Here is a 23452-nt window from a genome sequence, read left to right on the forward strand (position 1 = left end):
CTCTTCCCCCAGCCCCCAAGAGTAGGGGCTACTTCCTAGCCTGAAGTAACCCCCTCCATCTAACCTGCCCCCCCCCCCACCCAAACTTACTTCCTCAGCTCCCAGCACTGGTGAATGCTGGTAAAACCAGCACTGGGGATAGCTTGTGGGATGATGGATTTGGTGGGCTGGGGGAAGGATGAGGGGCTTGTTCATCAGGGGGGTGGGGGCAAAGGGTCAGGAGGGCTAAAAATAGTCCATTGCCAAGAAGGGGGTAGAAAAAGCACAGCCCTGGGGCTGGGGTCACTTAGTTCCCACTTAGTTCCACCTAACTAGTGTAAGGCCCACACCTGGGTGAACTAAGTTAGATCAGGTGGCTATTTTTAACCTGATCAACCTCTCCCTGACCTCCCCAAATGCCTGTGTGCAACCTTAGTGATTGCTAAGTCAGGCTTCAAAGTACAGCAGTGCCAATGGAAGGGAGGTGAAAAAAGATTTCCCACCATGGTGGGAACATGCCTCTGTCACCAGGAAAACTATACCTCAGACCCAGCCTGCCCTCTTTGAAGGCACCCATGCCTCCCTCAGTTGTGGGCTGTTATCTGTCTTTTGGGATGGAGTTATACAGCTCTCCCACTTCTTGACCCAGTCCTGTATTGCAGTTTACACTGTGATTAGCAGCTGTTACTTCAGGTGATCTGACCTGGGCTCAGACCCCAAAGTTGTGCTTAAAGAGTTCTTAAAGCAAACCATTGCTTGCTTAGAACCAGAGCACTTGGAACCAGAGAAAATAATTATTAATACAATAGGCCACTCTGCATACATGCCTGTCTTTCCATAAGGCTCATCATTCTCTGGATTGAAGGAAGTCCCAACTCTCAAATTCCCTCACCAGGGTCTCTAGGTCAGTATCTCCCTTTCAACACCTATTCATAATTGATCTCCTACCTTTCCTCTCCTGAACCACTCCAAAGCAAACTCTATCCACATTTCTGCAGGTTTTGAAACTTGCTACTTCATGTTAGCTGCTTTGCAAATATAGGAGGAGGAAATTTTCATTGGCTAGACAGGAACTAAGAAAGGGGTGTAACATGACTACACTCCATGATGCTCTAGGTCAGCATTTGTCAACCTGCGGGTCGCGACTCAAAAGTGGGTTGCAAGAGTATGCGAAAGGGTTGCACACAAACTTGAAAAATGGATTATTCTTTAAAGGAGAAAAATATATAAAACTGTGGCTTTCCCCTTGCAGGCTGGCTGGGTTCCAGTCTGCACAGGGCTGCTCAGGGCCTTCTCCTGCCCCCACACACACCCCACCCTGTCCCACACATCCACCCCCCACCCCATACACTGGAGTACTAGGGCCTGGGGGTTGGAGGCAGTGGATCAGGAGTGAGGGGCACTGGGTCGGGACTGGCCATCAATGTTTACAAATGGGTCCTGGTACAAAAAAGGTTGAGAACCACTGCTCTAGGTACCACAGTAATTTCAATGGCTACTTTATTACAATAACATCTTGTTACTCTCCAGGTTCCAAGCCTGGCAAGAGAGATTTTACATTTCATACTGGAGCCTGGAATATCTCTAAAAGTTTATTTAGAGTATACTAGATCACATTCATTGTGCTACCTGCTTTCTCGTCTTCCAAAGCTTCTTAATAAACTAGATCAATACAAGGAAGTCTTATGGCCCAACCGACCATAACTTCACAGCACGTGAGAGTACCTTCACATGCATCATTCATACATTGTTACATAGCAGGTTCTCATCAACTGTAATACAATGACCTGTTGAAACCAAGTACAGAGCAGAGGCACAGCATTCTCTCCACAAAGCGTTACCCCCAAGTTTTAAAAATGGGCAGCAAACTAAAATGAATAATGGCCGCTGTACACAATGGTCCAGTTCCAGCAAAAAATACTTGCTAAATTCTGCTCACATGAATAATCCGATGGACTTCACTGGGACTAGGCAGATATGCAAAGTTATGCATATTCTTAAGTGTTTGGCAGGGTCAGCATCTCTGCTGCTCTCTGAAATGTACTCCTTTACAGCGAAGTGTCAGGGCACATTGGTTATTGATAATTAGGACTCATTCCCACAAGTGGATCCATAAGAGCCAACCCCCTGCTTGGATTCAGTTACAGGACTGGGATCTGAAACTGGAAATGTAAAGAAATCACATAAACAGGTACCTGACTCTGGTTATTCACCAAAGTTTATAGACATTGAAAACATTGTTTGTAACAAACTTTAGAAATCCCAAAACATAAAAGGCAAAACATTTATACATATGTGCATTTAAACAGAAAAACAAAATTAGGAACTGATCCTAAACAAACCAAAACAAATTTACTCAGTGATACAATGTAGCCATGATCTCCAGATAAAATTTAGCAATCATGAATCAAGTATCTTTTAAAATAAAGGTTGATTCAGCCATTGGCCCAAAGCTTTGTTGGATGAGTTTTTTTCTGCATAGAAAAACATATCTAGGCCTCATATATATAAGAGGAAAGTTAGTGTTTGGAGTTAGTGGTGTAAAACAGACTCTGGGCTAATTTTAAGAATGGCTGAGATATGTTTACATCTGAGTGCAATACATCGTCATTACAAATCCATTTCTTTGGATGCCCATGGAATGAACAGTCCTGTGGTTTCCTGAAAGAACATTTTCAATTCTGCCATCATTTCTAAGAGCAGCCCTCCCTCTAAAAAACTCTGTTTGTTAGCCCCAAATGAAGGTACCCCAGGCATTTCTGGCATGGTGCAGTGTTCTGCTTCTTAGAACCAAGTGAGTCCATATTTGGCACATACCACACTGGAAGATGCTATCTACATCTTTATTTTACTGGTTTAAGGCCTTAAACTTTAATTCTGCTCACAAGGGAAGGCTTTATTTTAACAGCTGAAATAACTTTTGGCCTCTTTAAAGGTGACTTTTTTGTGCAAAATCAGACACCGAGACATAAGCAAGTTTTCTCTTTTTCAGAAGTTTATGCAAGAGTTTCATGCTATTTCATGTCTTATTTGAAGGAAGCCATTTCTACATATGGACTGCAAATCTCTTTAGCACTGACTTAGAAAAGGCCAGAACAATCCTATCAACTGGAAGACTGTCACAGCATCATGTACATTAGCATTTGTGCCCCCACAGCCCATCCCCTTCCTGCTCCATGTTGGAGATGTGCACAATTCAATTCAATTCAATTCAATTCAAATGCAGGATGGATGACTGACAATGAGCTATAAGGAAGATACATTTTGATCTCACTGTACTTTTCTGGATAGCATATCAATCCACAGTTCACCAACTCTCTCTGGGATACACAATATGAATTTGGACCACTCTTTTGCTTTGGGTTTACCTAACACTGAGTGCTAGTGTATACACCAAGTAGATTTAAAGGACCATTGTCTGGCTGGAGCCCAAGATCAACCTCATCTCATTCTTTGTTTGCAAAAGTCATGTGATCTTTTGCATATGTTAACAGGGAAATGGCAGTACTGTATATTGCTCCCTAACATCACACTGGACAATGGTACAGGACAGAGTTTAAAGAAAGAGCTTCACCTCCTGAATCACCAAAAATAGCTGAAACAGAATTTAAGGGTTTCTTGAAACAGCCCTCTAAACAAGTTGGTAAGCCTGCTGCCTTGCAGGCTGGCTTTGCTCCCTTGGGAACTCCTCAGCCAGTCCTTTAACTACAAAACATAGCCCTCAGACCAAACCAACAAACAGTAAACAAAGCTTTTAGACCATCTCCGGGTGCTAGGAAAGGCCCTTTAGCTCTAATCCACTACTGTAGCCTGCCTTCTTCCAGTAGCAAGCTTATCTGGATTCTAGGCCACCTCCTGCCCACAAACTGCTCCTTCCCCTAGCTCGCTGCTTTCTTCTGTGGGTTTTTAATTGCTTGCGGTCTCTCATTAGTTAAAAACCTACAGCTGGGCTTCTACAACAGGCCTGTCTTCTCCCTTGTAAAGGGCCAGACCACCCTGTTACAAACCCCAAACATGAAGTAACAAGTAACATTTTTCAAATATGCTCAACAGACTTAGGAGTTCAAATCCCATTTCCACAAGCAACTTTAAAAATTACATACCCTTTCAGACATTTCAGTCGTCAAAATCAGGAGTTACTCAAGAGGAGACACTTACTATACATGGGAAACAATGGAACTGCATTATTGCAAAAAGCTGCCACCTACAAACATTTTTTCAATAGGGATAGTTGAACTTCTTCACTGTAGAGCACATTTGAATAGAAGGATTCTCTCTCAAGTATACCTCCCCATTCATGGTCACATAATACATCAACAGAAAAGAAAGTAAAATTGCTTACATGGAGAAGTGTTTAATGTATTTTATTTCTCTTTTAATGGGATTAGCACATGGAAACATGAAGAAGGCCAATATTATCTGACTGGCGAGGTCTTCATATGCTAGAAGTGTATGATCCATAGTTTGAGAACCAGGGTCATCTTAGCTGTTATATATAAGGGCAACAAATACTTTTTCATGTGTTTAAGGATTGGCAATGCCTTTTCAAATTGCAAAAATTATAGATGCACATTTATTTTTCACTTCAACTAGGCCTCAGGCAAGCAGGCACTGGACAAATTACTCAAGTCCCAAATTCACATATTCTCATTAAATATAGGCATGCTCATAACAGCCTATCTACCTTTATGTTGCTCCAGATGAACCCTGAATCTGGAACACAAACAAAATCAGCAAAGATTGCCAAGCATCTACCGGGAACATTTCTTTCAAAAATGTTCTTACTTTAGAGAAAGGCACAGTATTGCTCATTTTAGAGGAAAGTGCAAGAGTGTTAGACTGAAAAGGATCATTCTGTTCTTTGTTCACCCACCGTTCAGTTTACACAATCACATATAGCACCAGAGATATTTCCAATAAGCTTTATAGTAAATGTGCCCAGAAAACTGACTCAGGCACAGCAGCAACAATAGAAACTAGTGAATAAGAAACATTGATAGGATTTTCAGCTTTTGGATCTCAAGAAATCAGCGAATTCTAGACACAAACATCTCCAGAGACAGTAAACATAACGTGCAGACAGAAGAGACAATTTTTGCCTGATCTAACCACAAAAAGCAGTTTATAGCTGTGACCAAACACAAGTGCATGGCTGCAAATAGCTTAAAAACTGGCGTATCAGGTGACAATCTGACCCCTCACAAAATGTAGATGTTACAAAATGCAGAGTCTTTTGTAACTTGTGTCTGTGGAGCTCCCAGCCTGTCACTGTTTTCAGGATGGAAGGGTGGGGAAAGGGATCAGAGGGAATTTAATCTGGGGGGTTTTCAGCTCCCCCAGAGGGTGAGGCAAGTGTATTGAAGCCTCCTCGAAGGGGGCAGGGGGCAGAGGACAGGGTCCAATTCACGCACCCCACCCTTCAGCACCAGCTGGGGAGCCCCAAGAATGAGCTCCCCCTGCTGCCTTCTCCCCCCAGCCCCCGCTCTGAAAACAGTGAGCACTGGCAGGGTCCTGACCACTGATATGGGAACCTGGCTACAGGCTCCCAGCTGGCAACTAGATTTCCCTCCCTCTGGAACTGACAGTGAACTTCTGTTTGGTCTGGGGTAATGCTGTAACTCAGAAGGCTTTGTAAAAATTGTTCTAAGTCACAGCTGGGAGCTGCAGTTCTATCTGCATCAATAGGATATGGACAGATATACATTTAGAGTACTCCAAATCATGCTTTTCAAATGTGCATCAGCACCAAGCTTCAGTGCCACACAGACGTGAAGCCCCAACCAGAGTGCTTCAAAATGGCTGCATGGGCGTACAGTGGTAGCACTCCTCAGCTGAAGGGCTCAGAGCAGAAATCCCAGAGTGTTACTCAACGTTTCACCTTTGGAGGTTCCTGAGGTCAGCTGAGCATTCACTGGTTGTCCACCCTGCTCTCCGACCCCCAGAGAGGGGTGGAATGGGCTGCAGTGGGGTACAGAGCACAGTGGGATATAGGAGGTCAGAGCAATCCCCATTCTGCTCTGCTGAAGGGTGAAGATGTTTCATAAAGTGCTTCAAAAGGTGTTCCTCCTTTTTTGAGGGTCACTTCTGAAGCAATTCAGCCATTTTTAAGTGCTTCTTTGGGTGTGGACATCTGTACTGTCACTGTCTGGGGCGCTTCAGAGGCACCTGGAATGCTTCAAACAGCACATCTGCCCATGGCCATAAAAGCACTAATTCCTTTTTACCCCTTATCTGCTGCAGACATTTTACATCAGGGCAGAGTTACTGTAATGTGGATGTAAAACACTAGTGTTCTGATTTGTAAACATTTTACCCTTGGTTTCTACTACTGTAAGTGGCTAAAAAGACAGAAAGAATCAGGCCATTGGTATAGAAAATTCCTTATTTATAAAGTTGAGCTATATCACTGATGCCAACCAGGTTGGTAGGCAGGTAAAGTTAAGAGTGATGGGGAAGAAGAAAATTCACAGTTAACTGCATACATGATCATTAGGGGAATTCATTATACAAATGTAGAGAGGTACTGAGTTACAGCTGCATTTAGTAACTCCCTCTAGAGCTTTCTACCACACCTCTTAGCATAATAGATCTGCCGCACCAAAGCAGGCCAGCCTACTTCCCAGTTGGCTGTTAGCTATCAAGTAGACAACTGAACAACCACAGCCACCAAAACTGTGCTTCAGCTCCAAAGTGCTTTACATACAACCAGATGAAAAGGATCACATAATCAGAGCTGTTTTCCCTTTTAAAAAGAGCTAAGTACATACCGAGCTTAATTCACCATGTGCAGACGCTCAAAAAAGCAGCTGAGGAAAACATACTTGACAGATTCTCTCTGAAGCAGTTCCATCATGTATGGAGCACCAAAGCTTTGCTTCTGCCACTTTCCTTGCAAATATGAAAATGGAATGAAGTGAGGAGGCTTTCCCACACATGGCAGGGGAGAATCCCCCAAAAGTGAGTATGGGAAAGATAAAAGACAGAAAGAGATAAAAAGGGAGTGGTAAGAAAGGTTGAAGGAAGACTGAAAGAGAAAAGAGGATAAAGAAATAAGAAAGAGTGAGCAAGAGAAATGAGGTGAGAGAACTGGGGAAACAAATACATTTGCTTTCCTATGTTGATACCCTGCATCACAGTACCTAAAAAAACCAATCATGAACAAACAAAACACAGGATAAAGAGAGGCAAAGAAAGAAATAGCAGGAATAAAACAGAAGACAAAAACAGCAGTGGATCCTAACGTTAGTGCCCTAACTATTCTTACCCAATTATAATTAATTGGGCATCAGGCTTTAGAGAAAGTGTATCTGGAAGAGATTTGGACAGCTCATTGACCTACTATGACCAAGATTCAGCACAAGCTCCACCTATGACCAGAAAGGAAATGAATGGGCCTTTATAAAAGTTTACCAATCCTCCTCATCCCCTCCAAAACAAAAGACAACCAAGGGTGAATGCATCCTTGACAGCCAAAGATGAATGGCGAAGCAAATAATAAAGGCTTATCAATCTGCAGGATAGAATTTAACTTGCATATGGGGTTATTTTGCCCCCGCATTAGTGGAACAGATTCCATAGTTTGCCATGTTAATGATTTGCATAAAACCACTCACTACATGTAATGGATACTGACTGGACAGGAGGACTGGGCAGGCTAATGAGGGCTGCTATACGAGAGGTACCATCAACCATTCTTCTAGGCTTCAGAAATACTACAGGACAGTTCAGCTGTCTGTGGCACCGCATTTTCTAGTGACTGAACAGTGGAGGCAGCTTGTTTCCAGGCTGCTTAGGGAAACAAGAGACACTCTATAAAGCATGGACAGCATAGCATCTCCTCTATAAAGCCATTATCTTGAGTCTCCAAGTGAACAGGAGCTCTCATTCCCAATGTCTCACACCAGGATACTACTACAAGCCTGCTTTAATAATTCACATACATTCTGCTATTTTCTTTGACTCAGAGCTATCATTCATTTAGTGTCTGGCGCATAAGCTTTGTCCTTCAAATAAATCAATCAGGTGACTTTTAGTCTGTTTTGAAGCATCGTCATTGCTGCTAGGACTCGCATACAACAGAGCCAAGTCAGCATATACCAACAGATGATCTGACCCAAAACTCAAATGTGACCAGTAACCATGACAGAGTGAATTCCTCAATAGGAAATCGTTAGAGGTACATTCAATAAAATATTTTAAAATGGACTTCGCACCTGAAGTCCAAGCAGACTAGTTGCTGCTCTGTCTAAACACCTCAGAATATAAACAAAGAAGTCTTGACAATCTGATGGAAGGCAAGGAAAGATACACTGCGAAATAACATACCAATAGTCCTTTCCATTCACACCATTTACCACATGGAAAAATATATTTACTTAATTAATATATTTAATACAGCTTTAGAGAACAGAATCACACAAATGCAGAGCTGGAAGCAGAGGTGACTGGTGCCTCCTGAGTCTGGAGGGGCACAATTTGTGGGCAGGTCCAGACCAAAACCCCCATATCCACTCCTATACTTCTGTGCCACAGCTTAGTGCCCCCCACTGCCCAACACACCACCAGTCTGTGCAGCAAAAAAACTACTCCATCCTGAGCAGTGCCAAGTCAGGGACCAATCTCAGGGGGGCACGTGCCCTCCCTACCAGTTACCTGTGGCTGGAAGGCACCTCAGGAGGTCATCTAGTCCAGCTCCCAAGTCACAGTAGGATCATCCCTATCTAAACAAGCCCAGGCAAATGTCTGTCTAACCTGTTCTTAAAAACTTCCAGGGATAGAGATTTCACAGCCTCTCTGGGTAACCCTTTCCAATGTTTAATCTCCCTTGTACTGAAAAAAGGTTTTCTTAATGTCCAACCTAAGTTTCCCTGGCTGTAAATTAAGACTGTTATTCCTAGTCTGACCCCCTGTGACCACAGAGACTAGTCTCTCTCCATCCTCATTATAATCATACTCCACGTATTTGAAGACTGGCATCAGAAGAGTTGCATCTTACTAGGTGTTTGCTTATCACAGTCCTTTAGGAGCCCATGTATGTAAAGGTATGCATCATAAAACACACCCACAGCTGAAAACACATTTTCAGATTATCTTCAGACAACAGAAGACTTCAGCACTCCACTTTTGGGTAACTGTAGTGGACCATAAATCATATTGTAAAACACAAGATCTAATGGGAAGAGTTTTTCATCATTCAACAAGAAAATACCCTCCCCCTCACTGAGGGTCACTTTCCCTAAAGTTAGAGTTATTACTCCTATATAATTATTAAGAAACTTAATTTCTCACACATACTATAGGCTTGCACTATACAGTTAATGGGCACTGATAACGCAGGTGCTACCTCAATGAAACAGCCTCAGTTTTCCACTTTTTAAAGCCCTTCCATAATTATATTCTTTGTATGTGGGCTGCTGAAAGAAAAGTACATATGATCTCGTGTAGGGACTACCTACTGGAAGCATCTGGCTTGATATGCATGGTCTAAGTCCTCCCCCAGATCTCTACACCTATGTCTCATATCTTAGGGTAAAATTCTAAAAAGCCAGTAGTGACATATGGAGATCCCAAAGATCCACACAGCATTGCACTGTGGAGCCATCTAAGTCTTATGACCAATTTTTGAGGGCACTTTTAGAGAAAACAAAATTACTTTTTATTTAAAGAAAATAAATTGCTCATTAATTTTCATCTTAAACTGACACGCTTGAGACAGCTACATTTTGAAAGCAGACTTTTAAAACCATTTTGTCTTAGCCTACAAATTAAAAGGTACTGGAGAATCATCATCTTGTCAATTCTACCCCCACCACACACAAACCATTTTAAAATAACGGTATTTAGATGGAAGCTTCTTTAAATAAGACAGCATCAATTATATCTCTCAGTAACTGAGATGCTTAGTTTTGAAACGTTATGCACCTACAGATAAACATTACCACAATAACTCATCTGCATTTTTCTTAAAATTGGGAATGCAGCATTCTTGCCCTGTATCAAAGTGTGGCTCATTGTTAAAGGCAAGGGCTTGGTTTGAAGAGAAGAGGCACAGTGACTGCACTGACAGCTTCACTAACTGCCAGATATAACATAGTTTAATTATTCCACCACCCCAGCTTTTCCATAATTCTTGAGCAAGGCAGAATGTGGCAGTTAGTATTTGAAGTGTTTTATAATGTAGTGCTGTGAAGAACCATGTTCCTGTGCTCACCACCCAATTTTAGAATTTAAGAGGGAAATATGCATGCCAGTGTTCTCCAATTTCAGACCAGCAGCACAGCCCCATAAATTTCCTCTCAAAAGAGCTGCAAAGGAAGGATTAGAAATACAACTAAGTACTCATCCCACTACATAAGCTGTCAGGGTAGGAGCACCTTATCAGACACCTGGGCTCCTCACACATCTCAGATACTATTCTTCTCTTCCCTAAAATAAGTAAAATGCTTCTTGTCATGCGTAAAACAAACACAGATATTAAATGCCCAGTTTAAAGAAAATAGGAACTGCTGCTGGCATGCAGTACCTAAGAATAGCCCGCATGGCTTTGTTTGAGACAGAAAGGCTGCTACTCCGTTGCTCTTCAGGTGATGTGGGGTGGCATGAATTCCAGGTCCCTTTCTGAGCAAAGCGGTGCTTTCCATTTTCCCTGCTGGACGGAGGAATCTGCAGTGAAGCCGATGAAGAAGCCGCAGGCTGCCATGCGAATCTCTGATGGACCCTTCCATTCCTCCTGATTACTCAACGAATTGAGAAGCAAAAAAAAAAAAAAAGAGAGGGGGGAAAGAAAACCTTGTAAGAAGTGGTCCTTTTGTTTCATGTCTACTCCATCATAAGGCAGCATCTTGGAAATTCAAGACATATTAATGTCTTAATGCAAAATGAAATCTCATTTACTACAATGTGCCAAGTTGTGACCAAATACTGGGCGTAATGGGTAAATAATTAATAGCAATTTGTAACTAATGAAAGAGCAAGAGCACCTCAGATAACAGAACATTAGCAGTATTAAACTTTCCTCCAGACCATGAGAGCAGGAGAAATTATGCAGTGTATTTCACAACAGTTATATTTTGTGGCAGCTGCCTTGCTGAATAAACCAATTCAAACAAGCATAGGCTTAGGGATAGGGGAGCAAGTCTTGGCAGTACTTGAGAACCTGCAGCCTCCCTTTTGCCCCTTAAAAGTCACATATAGACAGTGTGCAGTCAGCAGCGGTCTGATCCAGCTTTGGATCTGGCCGCTTCAGATGGCCATGAACCAATCTGGAGCTTGGGACCACTTTTCTGCCTCAATCCGGCTGAAGCGGCTCCAAAGCTTCGGAGCCTCCTCGGAGATCTGGCCATACGGTATAATGGGGAATCAATTAAATATCTATAACTTTGTTGTTTTTTGTCTGATTTGGATGAAACTTGAAGGGATGGTAGCCTCTGTTGAGTGCATGAAACCTGCAAAGTTTTATGAAGATCAGTGCAGGGGTTTGGGGGGAACTGTACCACAAATTCTTGAAAGCAAACTCCTGTCACGGCTGTAAGTTACAACACAGGGGGGTGAAAACTGCAGGGCTGGTAGCTCTTACTGAGGCCACAAAGCCTGCCAAGTTTCAAGAAGTTTGGTGCAGGGTTTTGGGGGGAACTGCACCTCAAGCTGTGGACAACCAAAACTCGTGCCATGGGTGACACTGCGTGTTAAGGTGCAGCAGGATGACAGCTGCAGGGGTGGTGGCCCCTGCTGTGGCCCTGAAGCCTGCCAGCTGTGGAGGAGATTGGTGCAGGGGGGTTCTGCGGCCGCATGCACCCCTAGCTGCTGATGGGCAAACTTTTGCCACAACTGTCCCTGTCTTGGGGCAGTTGATTGTCTGTATTGATTCTTTCCTCTCCTTAGCCTGGTAGTGCAGGTGTTAATCCATGCTTGTTAAGTCGTTATGTCGTAGCTGGGTCCTGTGTATTGAGCTGGTCCCTGAGTGAATCATGATCGATTGACTGGTAACTGGGAACACAGCAGCTTAGCACCCAGGCCACCCTGCCCCAGGCCACACACAGTCAGTCCTACAGCACCCATGGCACAAGTTTTGTTTGTCCTCAGCTTGAGGGGCAGTTCCCCACAAACCCCTGCACCGATCTTCTTGAAATTTGGCAGGCTTTGTGGTGTTAGTAAGAGCTACCATCCCTGCAGTTTTGACCTCCCTGTGTTGTACCACATAGATGCGACAGGAGTTTTGCTTTCAAGAATTTGGGGTAAAGTTGCCCCCAAACTCCTGCACTGATCTTCTTGAAGCTTTGCAGGTTTTGTGGCCTCTGTAAGAACTACCAGCCCTGCAGTTTTCACCCTGCTATGTTGTAACGCCTAGACGTGACATGGGTTTTGCTTTCAAAAATTTGGGGTGCCGTTCCCCCTAAACCCCTGCACCAATCTCCTTGATACTTGGCAGACCTCCTTATCTCTGGAAAATCTACCAACTCGGAAAATTGCATCCAAAATAGACAAAAAACAACAAAGTTATAGATATTTTATTGTTTCTCCATTACATCCTATGACCGTATCTCTGAGGCAGCTCCGAAGCGCTTTGGGAAGCCAAACAAGGCAGCACTTTGACCCAGATGTGCTGCTTCAATCCCTGAAGTGTCTGAAGCTTCTCCGGATCCAAAGCTCTGTCCGAAGCCTTACACAACCCTAATACACTGCTATGCTAGAGCACAATACAACATCTAAGTATTAGGGGTGTGTGAAACAGGCCGTATTCAATTCGAATTCAGCCTAAACTGGAGGACAGTGATTCAATTTGTTGATTCAGATCACTGTCCCAATTCAATTCGGCTGAATCCAAATCTGAAGACGCGATGCTGATAAACAGAATCAGCAATTCGGACATAGATACAGGTTTAAATGTTTTTTCGACATACCTCGAGGTACCAGGCGTGGCTTGTGAATGCTGTGATGCTGAGGCCAATGGAGCATCCCACAGGAGTGTGGGGGGCCCCCTTGCATGCTCAGCAGTGAACCCAGTAATGGACCAGAAGTAGTTCTGGTCCACTTCCAGGTCCGCCACCAAGTACATGGGGGACACCCTCACACACACCACCCCCCCCCCAGCTCGGCGATCGGCCACAGGCGGACCACAGGTGAGCCCCCAGACCCAGGAGGCACCAGTCACCAACCCCGGGGGCAGGGTCCCACGCGAACTCCCCAGTAGACCCAGAAGTGGACTGGAACTGCTTCTGCTCCACTTCCAGGTCCACCACCAAGCATATAGGGGAACCCCCCTGCACTCCCATAAAACATACCATCTGTCCCAGCATCTCAGTATTCATGAGGCGCTTGGTACATAGAAAAAACATTTAAAGTTATGTCTATGTCTGAATCATCAAATCTTCCCAAATCTCTCCAAATTGATTTGGAGGGTTCCAATTCAATTCAGAGAGATTAAAGGGTCTCCTGATTTAATTAGGATTTGGAGATTCTGCCGCTGAATCAGGCTGAATTTCCGCCGAATCAAATCAGAGACCGAAGCTTCTCACAGTCCTACTAAGTATAGCACATCTGGGCCATGGAGCCTCATTCTCATCAAGTTAGTGGCCTAGATATGACAATTCTTTAATATCACTGAAGTACGATAATATTTAGGGACTACTGGACGTGAGGAGAAGGAAAGGAAAAGAGGCACAGAAAACCATCACATCATTTTTAGCCACTCAGCTCCTGAAAATTCACATAATACATGAGAAATATTATCACTGCAAGCAAGACCGGATCCAGGGAGGGTGCAGTCACACTCCCCTTGGATTCCTGGTAACCAACTGCCTAAAAGTGGCAGCAGCATTTCTATTCAGACAGCAGTGAGGGAGTCGCTTGACTTCATGGTTCATTATAATTGACTTGATTCATCCTAAACTCTTCATGCCATGGGTGTTAAAGACCCTTTCTCTTTTTTAATAGTCTTGATGTTCAACTAATCAAGCTTTTCTTTCTTTTGAAATTCTGCTGTCTGTTAGATGCTTCTGATGTAGCTGCCATTTCCATGAACGTGTAGAGTGTTTTTAACTCTAGCTAAAGATGTTAACTCAGATGTAGAAATAACTTTCAGTGAAGTTCAAGACTGCTAGATTTAGTTTTATAAATCTTAGAGAGATATACATTTAATTCCAGTGGCTACGGAACTAATGAAACAACATATTATTTTTTACCCAAGTTTGCTGTGGTTTTTATACATAATATATGATATAGTAAATTAGTGAACATTCCAATACAGTTTGATTTTAAACTGGATAATATAGTGCTAGCCCCCTAGCATACTAGCAAAGATTCTAGTTTCTTTTTACCTGGTGAAAAATAGGTGTTGTGTTACATGTAATGATGCACTACAACATCTGTACCTCCCCTTTTCAAAATTCTAGATCTGCCCATGTCTGCAAGCATGGTTTATGCCATTCCCTGTGAACCTGTAACTGCACAAAATAGTGTGCCACTAACCAACCATGAATTAATGCAGGTAAGACAAAAGAAGAAATACCCTACTAGTGCATCATCCCCTAAAACTACTAGCAGTACAGGAAGAAGCCAGAGGGCTTCCTGCAAAGTTTTATCCAACCCCATTGAAGTGAGTGGAAAGAGATGAAATATGAGATGCAGTACAGGAATGCATAAAGCATTGCACACACACACGTCATAACACACATATATATCACGCTCAGAGTTTGCAGGCAAGCTGGACACAATGGCTTCTTTTATTACTGCCTTCTCTTTGATAGGTAAGAAGGCACCAAATTACTGACATAATTAGAAGGATTCTGTCTGTAAGGGGGCTTGAAAAATTTTGATTTTTCTTCAGTAAGTGCAGATAGCTGCTAATTTCTGCAATCACGTAAAAACTAATAAAGATTACCTATTTAATAAATGGAAATTTACAGAAAAGGAGAAAAGTAAAAATGGCACTGCTTGAAGAATCAAAAGAGTTCCAAAGTAGCAATTACAATACTTAAAAATAGTACAGAAAAATAATCAAATTTGACTGTAACACCAAAACCTACATCAAACTACACTTCTGTAATTATGATGTTGTGACACACTGGTTAACAATGAGGAGGAGGGTTTGTTTTGAGTTTGTTTGGGGGGTTTGGGGAGGGTTTAGCCTTTCAACATTAGCTGTTTTTAGAAAATCAGTTCCCCACCTAAAGTTAGCCTTGTCTATTCAACCTATAGAGGAAGAGTACCAGGCAAAAACATAACAAAAATAAAGACAGAAACACTAGCTTTGTTGAGGTCAAAGGGAGTTGTGCCACTACCTTCAACAGGACCAGAACTCCATTCATAGTGTTATAGACATATTAATATATATTCTACATATATAGATGTTAATATTTGAGAAACTGTTACTTACAGTTTGAGACCACCGCAGGAGAGGGAAAAAAAGTCATAGACTAAGCACACACCAAACACAGTGATTCCAGTTTCTTTCACCAGCATTGCACAGGTCCCAAGAAACAAACTAAGCAGCAGGAAGAAGGGAGAGGCAGTGGAAGGGAAATGTTCCCCAACATAAAGCTGATCCACACTCCTGCAGACAAATATGATATACAGATTTTAGTTCCTTTTTAAAAGTTATTTTCTTATTTATTAATAGTGCTCACACATTTTTCAAGTGCATGTAAATATTTTTTAGAAGATCATATATATATTAAGGAATTACTTACATGTATTGAAACTGCTTTTCAAACTTCTGATAAATTATGAATGGTTTAGAAAACAGAATATTAATTAAACTAAAAGAAAGAACATAAAAAATGTGGGAAGCAGAAGAGTCATGAAAGAAGAAGTACTAAAAAGGAAAAATGAGGAAGGCAAAGCAGGTGGAAAGTATGACACCAGGAAAATTAAAGATGCTTGCTTTCCACTAGTTTGGGCTCATGCTGATTTACTCTAGGAAGTGACAGAATGCTCACCAGTCTAGGGGTGAAACATTCACCCATCTACACCTTCCTAAGTCAGAGACAAATCCTAACTGTTACAAAGTGCAAGACATTTGACTCATGGGGGCAAAGGAAGGCCATACATAGGCTACCACCAATCTCTGAAACTTCCTGGCAAAATGGCACTAAGGTTTTATAGCAAACAACTCAAGGGAGGGAAGAGGGCGTTATTCTATTGCATAATAAAGAATGGCATCACCTAGCATGTTCCTAAATGTAACAGAAATTTCAGAAGAGACATCCCTCCAGCACTTTAAGCCAGGTTCTACATATACCGGGACAGTTACAAATTTAAGCCCTGCTGTTGCCAACAGCTCTGAGACTAAGCACTATGCTAAAAACTGTGCTTAGGGGCTGGGGCGCATGACTTCTGAGGAGAGGCTGAGGGAACTAGATTTATTTAGTCTGTAGAAGAGAAGGCTGACAGGGGACTTAAAAGCAGCCTTTAACTACCTGAAGGGTGGTTACAAAGAGGATGGCTTTAGACTGTTCTTGGTGATGACAGATGACAGAACAAGGACAATGGTCTGAAGTTGCAGCAAAAAAGGTTTAAGTTGGATTTCAGGAAAAAAATCTCTCACTAGGAGGGTGGTAAGGCACTGGGACAGTTTACCTAAAAAGGTGATGGAATCTCTATCCTTAGAGGTTTCTTAAGGCCCAGCTTGACAAAGCTCTAGCTGAAATAATCCTGTGAGCAGGGGGTTGGACTAGATGACCTCCTGGGGTCCCTTCCAAACCTAATTTTCTATCATTCTATGTCCTCCATGTAGTTCAGGCAGAGAATTCCTGCAACTCCAAAGGAAATTAATTTTGTTAGGAAGGGAAAAAATCCTAGATTCTCAGTGAGCTTCATAATTGCATTACTTGTATCAAAAGGATGCAAGTTACTGCTGTTCACTTGGTGTACAAACATTTTACCAAAGTTTAAAATATTCTCAACAACTATGGAACCAGTGCTGCAAACCCATACTGGTATGAGTACTGCTGTAAGCTTCAATGGGTTTATTCATCTAAAGTTTGCAATGGCAGGCGCCTTCTTTTAAAAATCACTGCCAGGACTAAAAGCTCTGGTAGAGTTGCAGGGGTTTTGTCAGCTTTAAATGAACTGAGCACACTACAGTGGTGGAGTACAGTGGCAGAATGGAGGAGTTTTGTCAGCTTTAAATGAAATATGCTTGTCAAGATTTTGAGCATATTTCACCCTGCCCCCAATGCCTTGTAACATTTAATATCAAAGTTCCATACCTATTATAGGAGAGAAAAGCCAACAGAAATAGTAGACAGGCTAAGACATCTGCTCTGCCTACAATACCGGTTACCTAAGGGGGGAAAAACAAACAAGATAAAGTTTATTACCCAAAGGTCACATAATAATCAATTCAGAGACGGACAAAAACTGCAATCACTGATTTGATGAGTATGAGTGTTTCTTCCAAGCCTTCTTGGCAACTTTCACTATAACTAGTCATATTACAAAATTTTTGGCATTTCACTTCAGAAAGATCTAGAAACTGCACATACAGGAAACTAAAACCCTTTGAAGTTTTTGCTTTTTTAAGATAACTTAATTATGTAATCTTCAATGCCCAAGCATTTTCTTTAAACTTAAGTTCTGAGCTAGACAAAAATAAATGCAAAGCTTGCCTACTCTAAAACCTCTCTTATAAAACAGTACTGTCTAAGGGAGCTTGGCTGATTAGCTCACATGAGACAACACAGGAGGTAACTGTAAATCTCATGGCTCTTTGTTGCTAAAGTAATCTCTTCTAAAAAATTCTGAGCCCTTTCAGTCATTTCAATCTCACCCATTTACGACAGCTCAAAACAATGAAGTACAATGTTGGTGGTATCTTAACTAGACATATAATTGTCTATGCAGAAACATAAGAACTTTTGAAAAGTTCTCATTTGAAAAGAGAAAAGCACCTGTTTTATCTTCATGAGAATGAAAATAAATCTGCTGCTAGAATGGTTATTTTAAAGCATGTAAGATTTTGATACTTTGCCTTTTCTTATAACCAACAGCAGAAAAAAGCATAAAGCAGCAACAGAAGCTAACACACTCTAATTTTATTTTGAAGCTTATTAAAGGAAAGACTTTCCCTAATCTATTCTAATCTTTTAAATTAAAAAGGCAATGAGAATAAATTCATGAGCCATATAACACCCATGACACATATGACCGTGTTTTTACTATCTTGTAACTTTGCATATATTCTAAACATTAGTCATAACTTGGGACCCCTTTTTGTTCAGAAATTAAAGACTATAGAAAAAAATGGAGAGAACCAGTGTCTCAGCAGGACGGATGTCTCACCAAGCATTCTGGTTTTGAGACACTTGGGCTTTACATTTTTTCCCCTCCAACTGAAGGACTATGCTTGTATTTCTAGCCTGTCTGCTTAGGTTGTTAATGAGAATCACAGTTAGTGCTACAGTAGAAAGCTGGCAGGTATGAACTCCAAAATAATTGATAGGAGATGTTAAGAATAAATGAACATGATAGTCGTTTTGCTGTTAACCATTCAAAGTGTGCATCGCATTAACTCATGGCAAATAGTACATCCTATATTTCTTTAAAAGTTTTATTTTTAAGTATAACATGCATTTCTTTTTAGCTTCTCTCTCTCTGTTTTATGGATCATATACTTACAGCTTCTGTGTGAATGGGATGCACAGCAAAGAACAGAGCTGTGACAAAGGCAAGTCGACAGTCCTTGAATACAGCTTTGTCACAAGTATACATCAGCACAACAGTCACTAGACAGTGTAAAATTACATTCACTGCATGGAAATAGAATGGGTTCATACCAGCCAATAATATGTTTAGCCTGTAAGGAAACAAACAAAACCTTAATGAATATAACCAAACCATGGAATCCTTGTAATGGAAGAACATCATTTAGACACATTAGAAGACTGCAACCAGACAAAAAGCAGAGTTTAAATGAAGAGCTGTTAGATTAATTAGGGGAAATTGCTCAGAACATCTGGTTAAATCTGAATAAAAAGAAACTAGTTTCCCTACTTTGCTTTTAAAATTTGTGGCCGAATTTGTTAAGTTTCATCCACACAGAAGTGAGAGACTAACATCAGAGATGCAAGCCAAGCCTCTTGTAGTTATGTGATGTTTCACTTCCCTCTATAGCAAGAGTGGGCAATTATTTGGGCTGGGATGTGTGAAGGGGTGTGGGGGTCTGCGAATATGGCATATAGTGCATGCGGGACTCGCCTTATAAACATACACACACTCTCTCCCTCTCCTCCCCCATCACTGTATGTGTGCGTACACACACACACACACACACACACACACTCTCTCTCTCTCTCTCTCTCTCTCTCCCCCTCCCTCATTTTTCTCTGTCTCTCTCCCTCTCCCTCATTGCAAAGACAGACGGACAGACACGCACCCTCCCTCCTGCTCCTGGCTCTGGGGTACCAGTGTGGGCCCCATGCTCCCATGGTCCGGCGATGCAGCCATGTGGCGCTGGAGCAGGCCAAAACCTGTGGCAGGCAGAGACTTCCGGTGGGGAGGCCAACAGGGATAGGAGGGGACCGGCAGGGGGAAGAGCTGGGCTGGCCTTGTTGCTGGATCCTGCCAGCACCCCCTGGGTCCTATTGCCTCCAGCTCCTGCCATCTTTGACAGGCAGCCAGGAGCAGATAAATATACATTTGCTAAATTTTTTAGGGGTCCTGAGGGCCATATTTTGCCCACCCCTGCTCTACACTATACAGTGTTTTTATGGCACAGATAATTAAAACTGTAAGATGGAATTGGTATCTTCCTCTTTTCCTTCCTCTGCTTTCTCTTCTCTGTTTTGAGACTAAGATACTTTACCTCAAAACAGGCTGCTGCTTGGTTAAGGTTGTGGCACCACAGGAGTTGGTCAACAGCCAGCTCCTTACAACTCTTTATGTCAGCATCAATTTTCTTAGGTATGCCTTGCGTCTTAGTAATGACCTGAGATCTCATGATGCCCAGAGGAAATATTACAAAGTTGGGTGCAGATCACTTGTCTTCAGAGTCAAAGAGTCAGGTATCCACATACATTGTCCAGCCCTATGAAGTTGGTGCTTGAAGATCACCACCTCAATGCTGTTAACACTGGTTTCTCTACCATTTGTGTGACAATCTTTCCATTTGATGTGGAGGATTTTGCGGAGGTATGGTTAGAGATACCTCTCCAGGCTCTTGAGATGATAACGGTAGGTCACCCACATTTCACATCCATAAAGGAAAGTATGGATGCTGACTCTTTTGTAGACCTGGATCTTGGTGTCTTTCTGGAGACTGCAATGACTACAGATGCACCAAAGCTATTTCCCAAAAGAGGCACTTGTGCACTGGATCTCCTCATCAATGTTCACTCTCTGAGAGAGGTGGCTACTGAGGCAGGGAAAGTGCTCAACTACCTCCAGAGTCTTTCCCTTGATGTTAATTTAGGGAGGGGGGGGTCACATTCATGGCCAGGAGCAGGCTGATAGAGTACTTTAGTCTTCTTAGTGTTGAAAGAGAGACCTAAAGTTCAGTAGGTTTCTCCAAAAAGATATAGGCTAGATTGGAAGTTTTCCACAGCATGCACAAGAATGGCACAGTCAGTCATCGGCATATTGACAGTCAAGGATTGTTGTTTTGAGTAATTTGTTCTTCAAACGAAAATAACCCAGATTGAAAAGCCCTCCATTCATTTGGTATTCAATATTAATTCCAGAGGGAAGGCAGTTCTTAATGAGAACCAGAATGATTGTCAGAAAAAGGGACAACAGTGTTGGGGCAATGACACATCTTTGCTTGACCCCAGTTTGGATGACAAATGGATGCATCTCCAATCCACTACATAAAATGGTTACAGTCAACCAGTCATGGAAGAACCTCAAGACCTCCACAAAAATAGTACAGAAAACCTGCGCTATTCATGGGTTCAGCATTCGTAGTTCCAAATATTCGCAAATACCAAACCCACATTTTAAATACACTTTGTCCATTTACAGTAGCTCCTCAGCAACTCTGTGCTTGCTGCCGCCAGGCTCCCATCACCAGCCACCAGAGCCGTACATCCCCCACCCCACCAGCTGCCGGAGGCACTGCATTTATAAACACAGTGCCTTATTTGTGGATTTCACCATTTGCGGGGGAGATGAGAACGTATCCCCCACAAATGGCAAGGGTCGCTTTTATTAAAACATTAAACAGACATTTAAAAGGCAAGAAAGAACACCAAATAAAAGCCAGCCCAGATACTCTGCACGTAGACTAAATCATGTCTTAAAAGGCACAACATCCCTGTATCTGATTTCACTAACTTTCAAACTGCTGTTTCCTATGATGGATACGTGGACTAACATGGCAATGCCCTTGACTTGTTACTACTATATAAACATATCAGTTTTCCTATATCAACTGACAATTGGTGTGTCTGTGAAGCCCAAAACATCTTATGTTCTTTATAAATAATTTCTGAGTGCACAACCTACAGCTGACAGAACGTTATCTACCCTAGGCTGCTTTTTCCAGGTGCATCTAACTTTAATGAAGACGGAATCTTACTTATACATTCACTTTTTTGTTCCTGCAGAATTATGTTTTTGTCAGGAGAGGGGCAATCACTGAGGTTGAAGAGTTTGGGTGATATACCAATTTTGGTATAACTTGGTCCTTCGCTTCTGAAGTATTGTATGATGCAATTATTTGGACAATATTGCAGTTTATATGAATCAAAAGCTCTTTTAAAAAGGGACATTTCTGTTTTCCTTACAAGACTCACCGGGGCTTGTGGTATGAGCTGTCCTCCCTCCCTTACTCTTGCTATCACAAAATGATAGAAAAAGAAACATACTTTTCACAGAATAAACAAGAGCAAACAGTACACCCAAATCAAATTACAGCACCCCCACCATGCTGACCCAAGGCTAAATTATGCCACCATGTCTGTGAGGCACAGACCAGGGAAGGGATGGTGGAAAGTTGCATGACTAGGGAAAAGGAAGCCTTTCTGTTTGCAAGGTACAGCCTCCTTGAAATCCTCATGCCTGCTACTACACAGCTGTCATGAGATACATTTCATCCCTCTCTATGTTACTGCAATTCTGAAAGACAGTTCTGGTGCTGGGACCCAAAAGTCCCAGGGGTGCAGGGCATGAAAATCTTTGTACTCCCTTCAGTGTAGTAACTGCAACAGGGCCTAACTTTTTAGCAAGCTACACATTTCTCCTGCCCACCTCACTGAATACCTGAAGGGCCAAGTGTGAAAGTCCTATAATGAGGGAGATCAGCTAAGGCTGTTCAATTAGAATAGCTGCTAAATATGAAAAAAGCGTTCACTTAATGGTCTGACTACTCCCCTATGTTTCTCTCTCCCTCTTTTGAAACACTCTTAAGATAATCCTTTCCTTAAACAGCAAAATCTTAGCACAAGCAAGCATGCGTATGCATTACATAGCATCATTGGTGGTCCATTAAATGTAAAAGTGTGCAGGTGCTTTACTCAGTGTTGTTTCTTTTCTGCCAAGGCTATTACGTGTCATAACAAATTAGGGCAAGTGATGGCAAAGGAGACATTCTTTTGTCCTAAAATAATTGCACCAGAAATCTTGGGAGATGTTAACAGTGGTTGTACTATCAGATATGTATGGGTGTGGGTGGGTGTGTGCTTGCATGCAGCAATAGGACTGCACCCAATTAAAACTCCATCTGCGGTCCCCCAAGTCACATGAGCTTTACCAAGCTATCTGTCGAGAAGAGCCTAATATGTAAAGCCCATGGCAGGGAACTGCACAGCACCTGGGAGAGTGGGGCCAAAGAATGGTGGGGAGGAAGAGATAAATTGCCCCCTTCCCCTCATGCTTCCTAAGCTGTCATATCTCAGCTGGGCCTAGCCCCCTCCTTGTGTCAATGGGCACGACTGTAGTAATGTACAGTGTTAGTGTGAAGTAACCACTGTCTGTGGATCAAGAGAAGGAAAAAGAAAAGGCAAAAATTCATCATCAGAATTATTTTGCCATGAGAAGTAAGGGCTTTCCTAACACAACGCGCAGGTGAAGCCTGCTGCGCCCCCGCTCCCTTGAAGCCCCCCAGACACCCCCTCAGCAGCCGCAGAGCCCCCTGCCGACCCCCAGCACAGCCGGAGGTGAGCAGGCTCATGGTGGGAAGGGGTTAACTCCTCGCTCCCTGGGAGGAGGCGGCTGCCTGGTGCCGGGCGGGTCAAGCCCCCGCCCAGGCCCCTACTTGGCCCAGCCCCCCAGGGAGCCCCGCGACTGGAGCCGTGCGAACAGGCTGTGTAAACAGGTGTTCGAGTTAGCACGGAGTTCGCACGGGAGAGGGCGTGGGAGGGCACGAGACCCTGCCTGTGACCTCCCCCAGAGTAGTCAGCCCCAGCCGTAGCCAGCCTACCAGAGGCATGACACAGATGGGCACGCGCCACACCCCGAGGGTCCCCTCGGGCTCTGCAACTCCCGCATTGGGCACCTCAGAGACGGCCACCCAGACGGAGCCCCTGGTCCCGGGCTCCAC

The 23452-nt window shown here is 42.8% G+C and overlaps 1 protein-coding gene across 2 annotated transcripts in view; it reads right to left on the reverse strand.

Moving 5' to 3' along the window:
- The window catches only part of TMTC1 (transmembrane and tetratricopeptide repeat containing 1), a 239641-nt gene that overhangs the window by 198114 nt on the left and 18075 nt on the right, over positions 1 to 23452 (reverse strand). The window contains exons 1-5 of one of the 2 annotated variants that reach the window (XM_019544611.1): positions 19781 to 20143; positions 18595 to 18772; positions 17187 to 17260; positions 15353 to 15529; positions 10502 to 10708 (exon numbers count right to left, since the gene is read on the reverse strand). In XM_019544611.1, coding sequence (XP_019400156.1) covers positions 10502 to 10708; positions 15353 to 15529; positions 17187 to 17260; positions 18595 to 18750 — 614 coding nt within the window. In that variant the 5' untranslated portion in view covers positions 18751 to 18772; positions 19781 to 20143. Of the gene's footprint in view, positions 1 to 10501; positions 10709 to 15352; positions 15530 to 17186; positions 17261 to 18594; positions 18773 to 19780; positions 20144 to 23452 lie in introns of those variants that run through there. The other variant, XM_019544610.1, reaches the window with a different exon arrangement.

Source organism: Crocodylus porosus, unplaced genomic scaffold (assembly GCF_001723895.1).
Source record: "Crocodylus porosus isolate Cpor-Errol unplaced genomic scaffold, CroPor_comp1, whole genome shotgun sequence".
Classification (NCBI taxonomy): domain Eukaryota; kingdom Metazoa; phylum Chordata; order Crocodylia; family Crocodylidae; genus Crocodylus; species Crocodylus porosus.